Below are 12921 nucleotides of genomic sequence, written 5' to 3' on the forward strand. Positions count from 1 at the left end.
CCCATGTCAAGATTTCATGCTTCATTATTAATGTGCCCTTTTGCAACGGTAAGCATCCCCTTATAATTATGTGTGTAACTTTTTCTTGTAGATTAGATCCTCTGTTAATGCTGTTTTTACAAAATTATTCCAGATTTGCATCATGTGCTTTAATGGTCTTTTTTTTAAAGGACGCTTATTGTCTAGCTACAGCATTTTCCACCACATAGGTAAAATTCTCCTGTGTATTATGACTAAGGCCACTAATATGGCCTAAAATGCGTAAGACACTGGTCTTTTGTCTGAATTTTAAAAGTGGATCCACTGTATATCAAAGCTTGAAATCTTTATGGTTTACTGGTCAGATTTCCTTTTTTTTCTACAAGTTGCCAGATTGGTCTCACTTGTTCATGCAACCTGACTGTGAACCAAGGTTAGCGGAGTTTCTATTCTAAACTATTTATGTTCTGCCTTGTAACAATAAGTTACACTCATTGATTCTTCAAATGGAAAATAAATGAAGGATGGCAGTAAAGTTGGCACTCAAGTCTCTTTGCATGATGTAAGAACTGTGGCACACAGAAAAAAAAAATTAGTATATTCTAATCAAATTACCAAATCATTCCTTGATTGAAGACCAGCCCCAACACATTACCGCTGATATCAAATTCTGCATAGGAAGGCTGTATGAGAAATGCATATATTAGAGATTAACACCAAGAAAAAACAGTCATTTCACAGTCTATGCTTTCTAGAGCCAGCTGGCTATGTTTATCCAGTTCTGATGGCAAACATATGTATGTAGTTGGAAGCTGAGATGAAAGATCCTAGGCTGGAATTAAACAGGGTATTTCTATCACATACTGCTGAAAGCCAAGGTGGTGAGTCTTGGCACAACAGTACTGTATGCAAAAAGTGCTTATAATATGGTTATTGTCTGTATCTGTTTTCAGGGCACTATCATTAGCTACAATGCCTACTTGTGAAAACAAGTGTTATACAGTTATATGAAAAAGTTTGGGCACCCCTATTAATCTTAAGCTTAATGTTTTATAAAAATTGTTTTTTTTGCAACAGCTATTTCAGTTTCATATATCTAATAACTGTTGGACACAGTAATGTTTCTGCCTTGAAATGAGGTTTATTGTACTAACAGAAAATGTGCAATCTGCATTCAAACAAAATTTGACAGGTGCATAAGTATGGGCACCCTTATCATTTTCTTGTTTTAAATACTCCTACCTACGTTTTACTGACTTACTAAAGCACTTTTTTTTGTTTTGTAACCTCATTGAGCTTTGAACTTCATAGCCAGGTGTATGCAATCATGAGAAAAGCTACTTAAAGTGGCCACTTGCAAGTTGTTCTCCTGTTTGAATCTCCTCTGAAGAGTAGCATCATGGGCTCCTCAAAACAACTGTCAAATGATCTGAAAACAAAGATTATTCAACATAGCTGTTCAGGGGAAGGATACAAAAAGCTATCTCGGAGATTTAACCTGTCAATTTCCACTGTGAGGAACATAGTAAGGAAATGGAAGAACACAGGTACAGTTCTTGTTAAGGCCAGAAGTGGCAGACCAAGAAAAACATCAGAAAGGCAGAGAAGAAGAATGGTGAGATCAGTCAAGGACAATCCTCAGACCACCTCCAGAGAGCTGCAGCATCAACTTGCTGCAGATGGTGTCACTATGCATCTGTCAACTATACAACGCACTGTGTTTTTTTGCCGCCATGCATAACGCCTTTTTGTATGACCAAACAACTCAATCTTGGTTTCATCAGTCCACAGGACCTTCTTCCAAAAAGAAATTGGCTTCTCCAAATGTGCTTTTGCATACCTCAGCCGACTCTGTTTGTGGCGTGCTTGCAGAAACAGCTTCTTTCGCATCACTCTCCCATACAGCTTCTCCTTGTGCAAAGTGCGTTGTATAGTTGACCGATGCACAGTGACACCATCTGCAGCAAGTTTATGCTGCAGCTCTCTGGAGGTGGTCTGAGGATTGTCCTTGACTGATCTCACCATTCTTCTTCTCTGCCTTTCTGATGTTTTTCTTGGTCTGCCACTTCTGGCCTTAACAAGAACTGTACCTGTGTTCTTCCATTTCCTTACTATGTTCCTCACAGTGGAAATTGACAGGTTAAATCTCCGAGATAGCTTTTTGTATCCTTCCCCTGAACAGCTATGTTGAATAATCTTTGTTTTCAGATCATTTGACAGTTGTTTTGAGGAGCCCATGATGCTACTCTTCAGAGGAGATTCAAACAGGAGAACAACTTGCAAGTGGCCACCTTAAGTAGCTTTTCTCATGATTGCATACACCTGGCTATGAAGTTCAAAGCTCAATGAGGATGCAAAACCAAAAAAAGTGCTTTAGTAAGTCAGTAAAAAGTAGGTAGGAGTATTTTAAACAAGAAAATGATAAGGGTGCCCATACTTATGCACCTGTCAAATTTTGTTTGAATGCAGATTGCACATTTTCTGTTAGCACAATAAACCTCATTTCAAGGCAGAAACATTACTGTGTCCAACAGTTATTAGATATATGAAACTGAAATAGCTGTTGCAAAAAAAACAATTTTTATAAAACATTAAGATTAATAGGGGTGCCCAAACTTTTTCATATAACTGTATGTACAGTGTGGCCTCATCGAACATGCACTCCAGCTAAAATTCTTCTACATGTTTATATCTGCATTAACATTGCTGAAGATATGCTATAAAAAGATGTACAGATGTATTCAGAATAACCATGTTCACTTCTAGAAAAGACATTGCATGCTGTTCAGTCACAGATTTTGTCACACCATTTTAAATTTGGCATGTGCCATTTTTAACCCCTTCACCCCCAAGGGTGGTTTGCACGTTAATGACCAGGCCAATTTTTACAATTCTCACCACTGTCCCTTTATGAGGTTATAACTCTGGAAAGCTTCAACGGATCCTGGCGATTCTGACACTGTTTTCTCGGGACATATTGTACTTCATGATAGTGGTAAAATTTCTTTGATATAACTTGCGTTTATTTGTGAAAAAAATGGATATTTGGCGAAAATTTTGAAAATTTCACAATTTTCCAACTTTGAATTTTTATGCCCTTAAATCACAGACATATGTCATGCAAAATACTTAATAAGTAACATTTCCCACATGTCTACTTTACATCAGCACAATTTTGGAACCAAATTTTTTTTTTGTTATTGAGTTATAAGGGTTAAAAATTGACCAGCAATTTCTCATTTTTACAACACCATTTTTTTTTCAGGGACCACATCTCATTTGAAGTCATTTTGAGGGGTCTATATGACAGAAAATACCCAAGTGTGACACCATTCTAAAAACTGCACCCCTCAAGGTGCTCAAAACCACATTAAAAATTTTTATTAACCCTTCAGGTGTTTCACAGGAATTTTTGGAATGTTTAAATAAAAATGAACATTTAACTTTTTTTCACACAAAATTTATTTCAGCTCCAATTTGTTTTATTTTACCAAGGGTAACAGGAGAAAATGGACCCCAAAAGTTGTTGCACAATTTGTCCTGAGTACGCTGATACCCCATTTGTGGGGGTAAACCACTGTTTGGGCGCATGACAGAGCTCGGAAGGGAAGGAGCGCCATTTGACTTTTCAATGCAAAATTGACTGGAATTGACATGGGACGCCATGTTGCGTTTGGAGAGCCCCTGATGTGCCTAAACATTAAAACCCCCCACAAGTGACACCATTTTGGAAAGTAGACCCCCTAAGGAACTTATCTAGATGTGTGGTGAGCACTTTGACCCAACAAGTGCTTCACAGAAGTTTATAATGCAGAGCCGTAAAAATAAAAAATCATATTTTTTCACAAAAATGACCTTTTCGCCCCCATTTTTTATTTTCCCAAGGGTAAGAGAAGAAATTAGACCACGAACGTTGTTGTGCAATTTGTCCTGAGTACGACGATACCCGATATGTGGGTGTAAACCATTGCTTGGGCGCATGGCAGAGCTCGGAAGGGAAGGAGCGCCATTTGACTTTTCAATGCAAAATTGACTGGAATTGAGATGGGACGCCATGTTGCGTTTGGAGAGTCCCAGATGTGCCTAAACATTGAAACCCCCCACAAGTGACACCATTTTGGAAAGTAGACCCCTAAGGAACTTATCTAGATGTGTGGTGAGCACTTTGACCCAACAAGTGCTTCACAGAAGTTTATAATGCAGAGCCGTAAAAATAAAAAATCATATTTTTTCACAAAAATGACATTTTCGCCACCATTTTTTTATTTTCCCAAGGGTAAGAAAAGAAATTAGACCACAAAAGTTGTTGTGCAATTTGTCCTGAGTACGACGATACCCCATATGTGGGGGTAAACCACTGTTTGGGCGCATAGCAGAGCTCGGAAGGGAAGGAGCGCTATTTTACTTTTCAATGCAAAATTGACTGGAATTAAGATGGGACGCCATGTTGCGTTTGGAGAGCCCCTGATGTGCCTAAACATTAAAACACCCCACAAGTGACACCATTTTGGAAAGTAGACCGCCTAAGGAACTTATCTAGATGTGTTTTGAGAGCTTTAAACCCCCAAGTGTTTCACTACAGTTTATAACGCAGAGCCGTGAAAATAAAAATTCTCTTTTTTTTCACAGAAATGATATTTTAGTCCCCAGCTTTGTATTTTTACAAGGGTAACACAATAAATTGGACCCCAAAAATTGTTGTCCAATTTGTCCTGAGTACGCTGATACCCCATATGTGGGGGGGGAACCACTGTTTGGGCACATGACAGAGCTCGGAAGGGAAGGAGCGCCATTTGGAATGCAGACTTAAATGGATTGGTCTGCAGGCGTCACGTTGCATTTGCAGAGCCCCTGATGTACCCAAACAGTAGAAACCCCCCACAAGTGACCTCAAATTGGAAACTAGACCTCCCAAGGAACTTATCTAGATGTGTTGTGAGAACTTTGAACCCCCAAGTGTTTCACTACAGTTTATAATGCAGAGCCGTGAAAATAAAAATTCCTCTTTTTTTTCACAGAAATGATTTTTTAGCCCCCAGCTTTGTATTTTTACAAGGGTAACATGATAAATTGGACTGCAAAAGTTGTTGGCCAATTTGACCTGAGTACGCTGATACCCCATATGTGGGGGGGAACCACTGTTTGGGCGCATGACAGAGCTCGGAAGGGAAGGAACGCCATTTGGAATGCAGACTTAAATGGATTGGTCTGCAGGCGTCACGTTGCATTTGCAGAGCCCCTGATGTACCCAAACAGTAGAAACCCCCCACAAGTGACCCCAAATTGGAAACTAGACCTCCCAAGGAACTTATCTAGATGTGTTGTGAGAACTTTGAACCCCCAAGTGATTAACTACAGTTTATAACGCAGAGCCGTGAAAATAAAAATTATTTTTTTTTTCACAAAAATGATTTTTTAGCCCCCAGTTTTGTATTTTCACAAGGGTAACAGGATAAATTGGACCACAAAAGTTGTTGTCCAATTTGTCCTGTGTACGCTGATACCCCATATGTGGGGTAAACCACTGTTTGGGCGCATGGCAGAGCTCGAAGGGAAGGAGTGCCGTTTGGAATGCAGACTTAGATGGATTGGTCTGCAGGTGTCACGTTGCATTTGCAGAGCCCCTGATGTACCTAAACAGTAGAAACCCCCCCACAAGTGACCCCATATTGGAAATTAGACCCCCCAAGGAACTTATCTAGATGTGTTGTGAAAACTTTGAACCCCCAAGTGTTTCACTACAGTTTACAACGCAGAGCCGTGAAAATAAAAAATCTTTTTTTCCCACAAAACTTATTTTTTAGCCCCCAGTTTTGTATTTTCCCAAGAGTAACAGGAGAAATTGGACCCCAAAAGATGTTGTCCAATTTGTCCTGAGTACGCTGATACCCCATATGTTGGGGTAAACCCCTGTTTGGGTACACGGGAGAGCTCTGAAAGGAAGGAGCACTGTTTTACTTTTTCAACGCAGAATTGTCTGGAATTGAGATCGGATGCCATGTCCCGTTTGGAGAGCCCCTGATGTGCCTAAACAGTGGAAACCCCCCAATTATAACTGAAACCCTAATCCAAACACACCCCTTACCCTAATCCCAATGGTAACCCTAACCACACCCCTAACCCTGACACACCCCTAACACTAATCCCAACCCTATTCCCAACCGTAAATGTAATCCAAACCCTAACCCTAACTTTAGCCCCAACCCTAACTAGCCTTAACCCTAGCCCTAACCCTAGCCCTAACCCTAGCAATAACCCTAACCCTAGCCCTAACCCTAACCCTAACCCTAGCAATAACCCTAGCAATAACCCTAGCCCTAACCCTAACCCTAGCCCTAACCCTAGCAATAACCCTAGCCCTAACCCTAACCCTAACCCTAGCAATAACCCTAGCCCTAACCCTAGCAATAACCCTAACCCTAGCCCTAGCCCTAACCCTAACCCTAATGGGAAAATGGAAATAAATACATTTTTTTTATTTTTTTATTTTTCCCTAACTAAGGGGGTGATGAAGGGGGGTTTGATTTACTTTTATAGCAGGTTATTTAGCGGATTTTTATGATTGGCAGCCGTCACACACTGAAAGACGCTTTTTATTGAAAAAAATATTTTTTGCGTTACCACATTTTGAAAGCTATAATTTTTCCATATTTAAATCCACAGAGTCATGTGAGGTCTTGTTTTTTGCGGGACGAGTTGACATTTTTATTGGTATGATTTTCGGGCACATGACTTTTTTGATCGCTTTTTATTCCGATTTTTGTGAGGCAGAATGATCAAAAACCAGCTATTCATGAATTTCTTTTGGGGGAGGCGTTTATACCGTTCCGCGTTTGGTAAAATTGATAAAGCAGTTTTATTCTTCGGGTCAGTACGATTACAGCGATACCTTATTTATATCATTTTTTTATGTTTTGGCGCTTTTATACGATAAAAGCTATTTTATAGAAAAAATAATTATTTTGGTATCGCTTTATTCTCAGGACTATAACTTTTTTATTTTTTTGCTGATGATGCTGTATGGTGGCTTGTTTTTTGCGGGACAAGATGACGCTTTCAGCGGTACCATGGTTTATTATATCTGTCTTTTTGATCGCGTGTTATTCCACTTTTTGTTCGGCGGTATGGTAATAAAGCGTTTTTTTTGCCTCGTTTTTTTTTTTTTTTTCTCACGGTGTTTACTGAAGGGGTTAACTAGTGGGGCAGTTTTATAGGTTGGGTCGTTACGGACGCGGCAATACTAAATATGTGTACTTTTATTGTTTTTTTTTTTATTTAGATAAAGAAATGTATTTATGGGAATAATTTTTTTTTTCTTTATTTAGGAATTTATTTTTTATTTATTTTTTTACACATGTGGAATTTTTTTTTTTTTTACTTTTTTACTTTGTCCCAGGGGGGGACATTACAGATCAGTGATCTGACAGTGTGCACAGCACTCTGTCAGATCGGCGATCTGCTGTGCAAGGCTGCAGGCTTACCAGCGCCTGCTCTGAGCAGGCACTCGGTAAGCCACCTCCCTCCCTGCAGGACCCGGATGCCGCGGCCATCTTGGATCCGGGACCTGCGGCAAAGAGGGAGGTAGGAGACCCTCGGAGCAACGCGATCACATCGCGTTGCTGCGGGGGTCTCAGGGAAGCCCGCAGGGAGCCCCCTCTGTTATGGTTCTCAATGGCAAGAGAACATAGCCCAGCAAACATGAGTACTAGCTCTTGGAAGGATGGAAACTAAACTGACCATGAACTAAACCTGCCACACAACTAACAGTAGCCGGGTAGCGTTGCCTACGTTTTTATCCCTAGACGCCCAGCGCCGGCCGGAGGACTAACTAATCCTGGCAGAGGAAAATATAGTCCTGGCTCACCTCTAGAGAAATTTCCCCGATAGGCTGACAGAGGCCCCCACATATATTGGCGGTGATTTAAGATGAAATGACAAACGTAGTATGAAAATAGGTTTAGCAAAATTGAGGTCCGCTTACTAGATAGCAGGAAGACAGAAAGGGCACTTTCATGGTCAGCTGAAAACCCTATCAAAATACCATCCAGAAATTACTTTAAGACTCTAGTATTAACTCATAACATCAGAGTGGCAATTTCAGATCACAAGAGCTTTCCAGACACAGAAACGAAACTACAGCTGTGAACTGGAACAAAATGCAAAAACAAACGAGGACAAAAGTCCAACTTAGCTGGGAGTTGTCTAGTAGCAGGAACATGCACAGAAAGGCTTCTGATTACAATGTTGACCGGCATGGAAGTGACAGAGGAGCAAGGTTAAATAGCGACTCCCACATCCTGATGGAAACAGGTGAACAGAGGGGATGATGAACACCAGTTCAATTCCACCAGTGGCCACCGGGGGAGCCCAAAATCCAATTTCACAACAGTACCCCCCCCTCAAGGAGGGGGCACCGAACCCTCACCAGAACCACCAGGGCGATCAGGATGAGCCCTATGAAAGGCACGGACCAGATCGGAGGCATGAACATCAGAGGCAGTCACCCAAGAATTATCCTCCTGACCGTATCCCTTCCATTTGACCAGATACTGGAGTTTCCGTCTGGAAACACGGGAGTCCAAGATTTTTTCCACAACGTACTCCAACTCGCCCTCAACCAACACCGGAGCAGGAGGCTCAACGGAAGGCACAACCGGTACCTCATACCTGCGCAACAATGACCGATGAAAAACATTATGAATAGAAAAAGATGCAGGGAGGTCCAAACGGAAGGACACAGGGTTAAGAATCTCCAATATCTTGTACGGGCCGATGAACCGAGGCTTAAACTTAGGAGAAGAAACCCTCATAGGGACAAAACGAGAAGACAACCACACCAAGTCCCCAACACAAAGCCGAGGACCAACCCGACGCCGGCGGTTGGCAAAAAGCTGAGTCTTCTCCTGGGACAACTTCAAATTGTCTACTACCTGCCCCCAAATCTGATGCAACCTCTCCACCACAGCATCCACTCCAGGACAATCCGAAGATTCCACCTGACCAGAAGAAAATCGAGGATGAAACCCCGAATTACAGAAAAAAGGAGACACCAAGGTGGCAGAGCTGGCCCGATTATTGAGGGCAAACTCCGCTAAAGGCAAAAAAGCAACCCAATCATCCTGATCTGCAGACACAAAACACCTCAAATATGTCTCCAAGGTCTGATTCGTCCGCTCGGTCTGGCCATTTGTCTGAGGATGGAAAGCAGACGAGAAAGACAAATCTATGCCCATCCTAGCACAGAATGCTCGCCAAAATCTAGACACGAATTGGGTTCCTCTGTCAGAAACGATATTCTCCGGAATACCATGCAAACGGACCACATTTTGAAAAAACAGAGGAACCAACTCGGAAGAAGAAGGCAACTTAGGCAGGGGAACCAAATGGACCATCTTAGAGAAACGGTCACACACCACCCAGATGACAGACATCTTCTGAGAAACAGGAAGATCCGAAATAAAATCCATCGAGATGTGCGTCCAGGGCCTCTTCGGGATAGGCAAGGGCAACAACAATCCACTAGCCCGAGAACAACAAGGCTTGGCCCGAGCACAAACGTCACAAGACTGCACAAAGCCTCGCACATCTCGAGACAGGGAAGGCCACCAGAAGGACCTTGCCACCAAATCCCTGGTACCAAAGATTCCAGGATGACCTGTCAACGCAGAAGAATGAACCTCAGAAATGACTTTACTGGTCCAATCATCAGGAACAAACAGTCTACCAGGTGGGCAACGATCAGGTCTATCCGCCTGAAACTCCTGCAAGGCCCGCCGCAGGTCTGGAGAAACGGCAGACAATATCACTCCATCCTTAAGGATACCTGTAGGTTCAGAGTTACCAGGGGAGTCAGGCTCAAAACTCCTAGAAAGGGCATCCGCCTTAACATTCTTAGAACCCGGCAGGTAGGACACCACAAAATTAAACCGAGAGAAAAACAACGACCAGCGCGCCTGTCTAGGATTCAGGCGTCTGGCGGACTCAAGATAAATTAGATTTTTGTGGTCAGTCAATACCACCACCTGATGTCTAGCCCCCTCAAGCCAATGACGCCACTCCTCAAAAGCCCACTTCATGGCCAAAAGCTCCCGATTCCCAACATCATAATTCCGCTCGGCGGGCGAAAATTTACGCGAGAAAAAGGCACAAGGTCTCATCACGGAACAATCGGAACTTCTCTGCGACAAAACTGCCCCAGCTCCGATTTCAGAAGCGTCGACCTCAACCTGAAAAGGAAGAGCAACATCAGGCTGACGCAACACAGGGGCGGAAGAAAAGCGGCGCTTAAGCTCCCGAAAGGCCTCCACAGCAGCAGGGGACCAATCAGCAACATCAGCACCCTTCTTAGTCAAATCAGTCAATGGTTTAACAACATCAGAAAAACCAGCAATAAATCGACGATAAAAGTTAGCAAAGCCCAAAAATTTCTGAAGACTCTTAAGAGAAGAGGGTTGCGTCCAATCACAAATAGCTTGAACCTTGACAGGATCCATCTCGATGGAGGAGGGGGAAAAAATATATCCCAAAAAGGAAATCTTTTGAACCCCAAAAACGCACTTAGAACCCTTCACACACAAGGAATTAGACCGCAAAACCTGAAAAACCCTCCTGACCTGCTGGACATGAGAGTCCCAGTCATCCGAAAAAATCAAAATATCATCCAGATACACAATCATAAATTTATCCAAATAATCACGGAAAATGTCATGCATAAAGGACTGAAAGACTGAAGGGGCATTTGAAAGACCAAAAGGCATCACCAAATACTCAAAGTGGCCCTCGGGCGTATTAAATGCGGTCTTCCACTCATCCCCCTGCTTAATTCGCACCAAATTATACGCCCCACGGAGATCTATCTTAGAGAACCACTTGGCCCCCTTTATGCGAGCAAACAAATCAGTCAGCAGTGGCAACGGATATTGATATTTAACCGTGATTTTATTCAAAAGCCGATAATCAATACACGGTCTCAAAGAGCCATCTTTCTTAGCCACAAAGAAAAAACCGGCTCCTAAGGGAGATGACGAAGGACGAATATGTCCCTTTTCCAGGGACTCCTTTATATATTCTCGCATAGCAGCATGTTCAGGCACAGACAGATTAAATAAACGACCCTTAGGGTATTTACTACCCGGAATCAAATCTATGGCACAATCGCATTCCCGGTGCGGAGGTAATGAACCAAGCTTAGGTTCTTCAAAAACGTCACGATATTCAGTCAAGAATTCAGGAATCTCAGAGGGAATAGATGATGAAATGGAAACCACAGGTACGTCCCCATGCGTCCCCTTACATCCCCAGCTTAACACAGACATAGCTTTCCAGTCAAGGACTGGGTTATGAGATTGCAGCCATGGCAATCCAAGCACCAACACATCATGTAGGTTATACAGCACAAGAAAGCGAATAATCTCCTGATGATCCGGATTAATCCGCATAGTTACTTGTGTCCAGTATTGTGGTTTATTACTAGCCAATGGGGTGGAGTCAATCCCCTTCAGGGGTATAGGAGTTTCAAGAGGCTCCAAATCATACCCACAGCGTTTGGCAAAGGACCAATCCATAAGACTCAAAGCGGCGCCAGAGTCGACATAGGCATCCGCGGTAATAGATGATAAAGAACAAATCAGGGTCACAGATAGAATAAACTTAGACTGTAAAGTGCCAATTGAAACAGACTTATCAAGCTTCTTAGTACGCTTAGAGCATGCTGATATAACATGAGTTGAATCACCGCAATAGAAGCACAACTCATTTTTTCGTCTTAAATTCTGCCGTTCACTTCTGGACAGAATTCTATCACATTGCATATTCTCTGGCGTCTTCTCAGTAGACACCGCCAAATGGTGCACAGGTTTGCGCTCCCGCAGACGCCTATCGATCTGGATAGCCATTGTCATGGACTCATCCAGACCCGCAGGCACAGGGAACCCCACCATAACATCCTTAATGGCATCAGAGAGACCCTCTCTGAAATTCGCCGCCAGGGCGCACTCATTCCACTGAGTAAGCACAGCCCATTTACGGAATTTCTGGCAGTATATTTCAGCTTCGTCTTGCCCCTGAGATAGGGACATCAAGGCCTTTTCCGCCTGAAGCTCTAACTGAGGTTCCTCATAAAGCAACCCCAAGGCCAGAAAAAACGCATCCGCATTGAGCAACGCAGGATCCCCTGGAGCCAATGCAAAAGCCCAATCCTGAGGGTCGCCCCGGAGCAAGGAAATCACAATCCTGACCTGCTGAGCAGGATCTCCAGCAGAGCGAGATTTCAGGGACAAAAACAACTTGCAATTATTTTTGAAATTTTGAAAGCAAGATCTATTCCCCGAGAAAAATTCAGGCAAAGGAATTCTAGGTTCAGATATAGGAACATGAACAACAAAATCTTGTAAATTTTGAACTTTCGTGGTGAGATTATTCAAACCTGCCGCTAAACTCTGAATATCCATTTTAAACAGGTGAACACAGAGCCATTCCAGGATTAGAAGGAGAGAGAGAGAGAGAAAGGCTGCAATATAGGCAGACTTGCAAGAGATTCAATTACAAGCACACTCAGAACTGAAGGGAAGGGAAAAAAAAAAAAAAAATCTTCAGCAGACTTCTCTTTTCTCTCCTTTCTCTGTCAATTAATTTAACCCTTTGTGGCCGGTCAAACTGTTATGGTTCTCAATGGCAAGAGAACATAGCCCAGCAAACATGAGTACTAGCTCTTGGAAGGATGGAAACTAAACTGACCATGAACTAAACCTGCCACACAACTAACAGTAGCCGGGTAGCGTTGCCTACGTTTTTATCCCTAGACGCCCAGCGCCGGCCGGAGGACTAACTAATCCTGGCAGAGGAAAATATAGTCCTGGCTCACCTCTAGAGAAATTTCCCCGATAGGCTGACAGAGGCCCCCACATATATTGGCGGTGATTTAAGATGAAATGACAAACGTAG

The 12921-nt window shown here is 42.7% G+C and overlaps 1 protein-coding gene and 1 long non-coding RNA gene across 2 annotated transcripts in view; one reads left to right on the forward strand and one right to left on the reverse strand.

The window, feature by feature from the left end:
• LOC143782017 (uncharacterized) overlaps positions 1-12921 on the forward strand; it is a 150343-nt gene that overhangs the window by 110516 nt on the left and 26906 nt on the right. The gene's annotated exons all lie outside the window — the stretch shown is intronic.
• Positions 1-12921, reverse strand: part of LOC143782014 (transmembrane channel-like protein 2) — a 279149-nt gene that overhangs the window by 82562 nt on the left and 183666 nt on the right. The window contains exon 12 of the mRNA XM_077269057.1: positions 595-662. Within this exon, the coding sequence (XP_077125172.1) occupies positions 595-662 (68 nt within the window). The remainder of the gene's footprint in view (positions 1-594; positions 663-12921) is intronic.

This window comes from Ranitomeya variabilis, chromosome 6 (genome assembly GCF_051348905.1).
Source record: "Ranitomeya variabilis isolate aRanVar5 chromosome 6, aRanVar5.hap1, whole genome shotgun sequence".
Classification (NCBI taxonomy): domain Eukaryota; kingdom Metazoa; phylum Chordata; class Amphibia; order Anura; family Dendrobatidae; genus Ranitomeya; species Ranitomeya variabilis.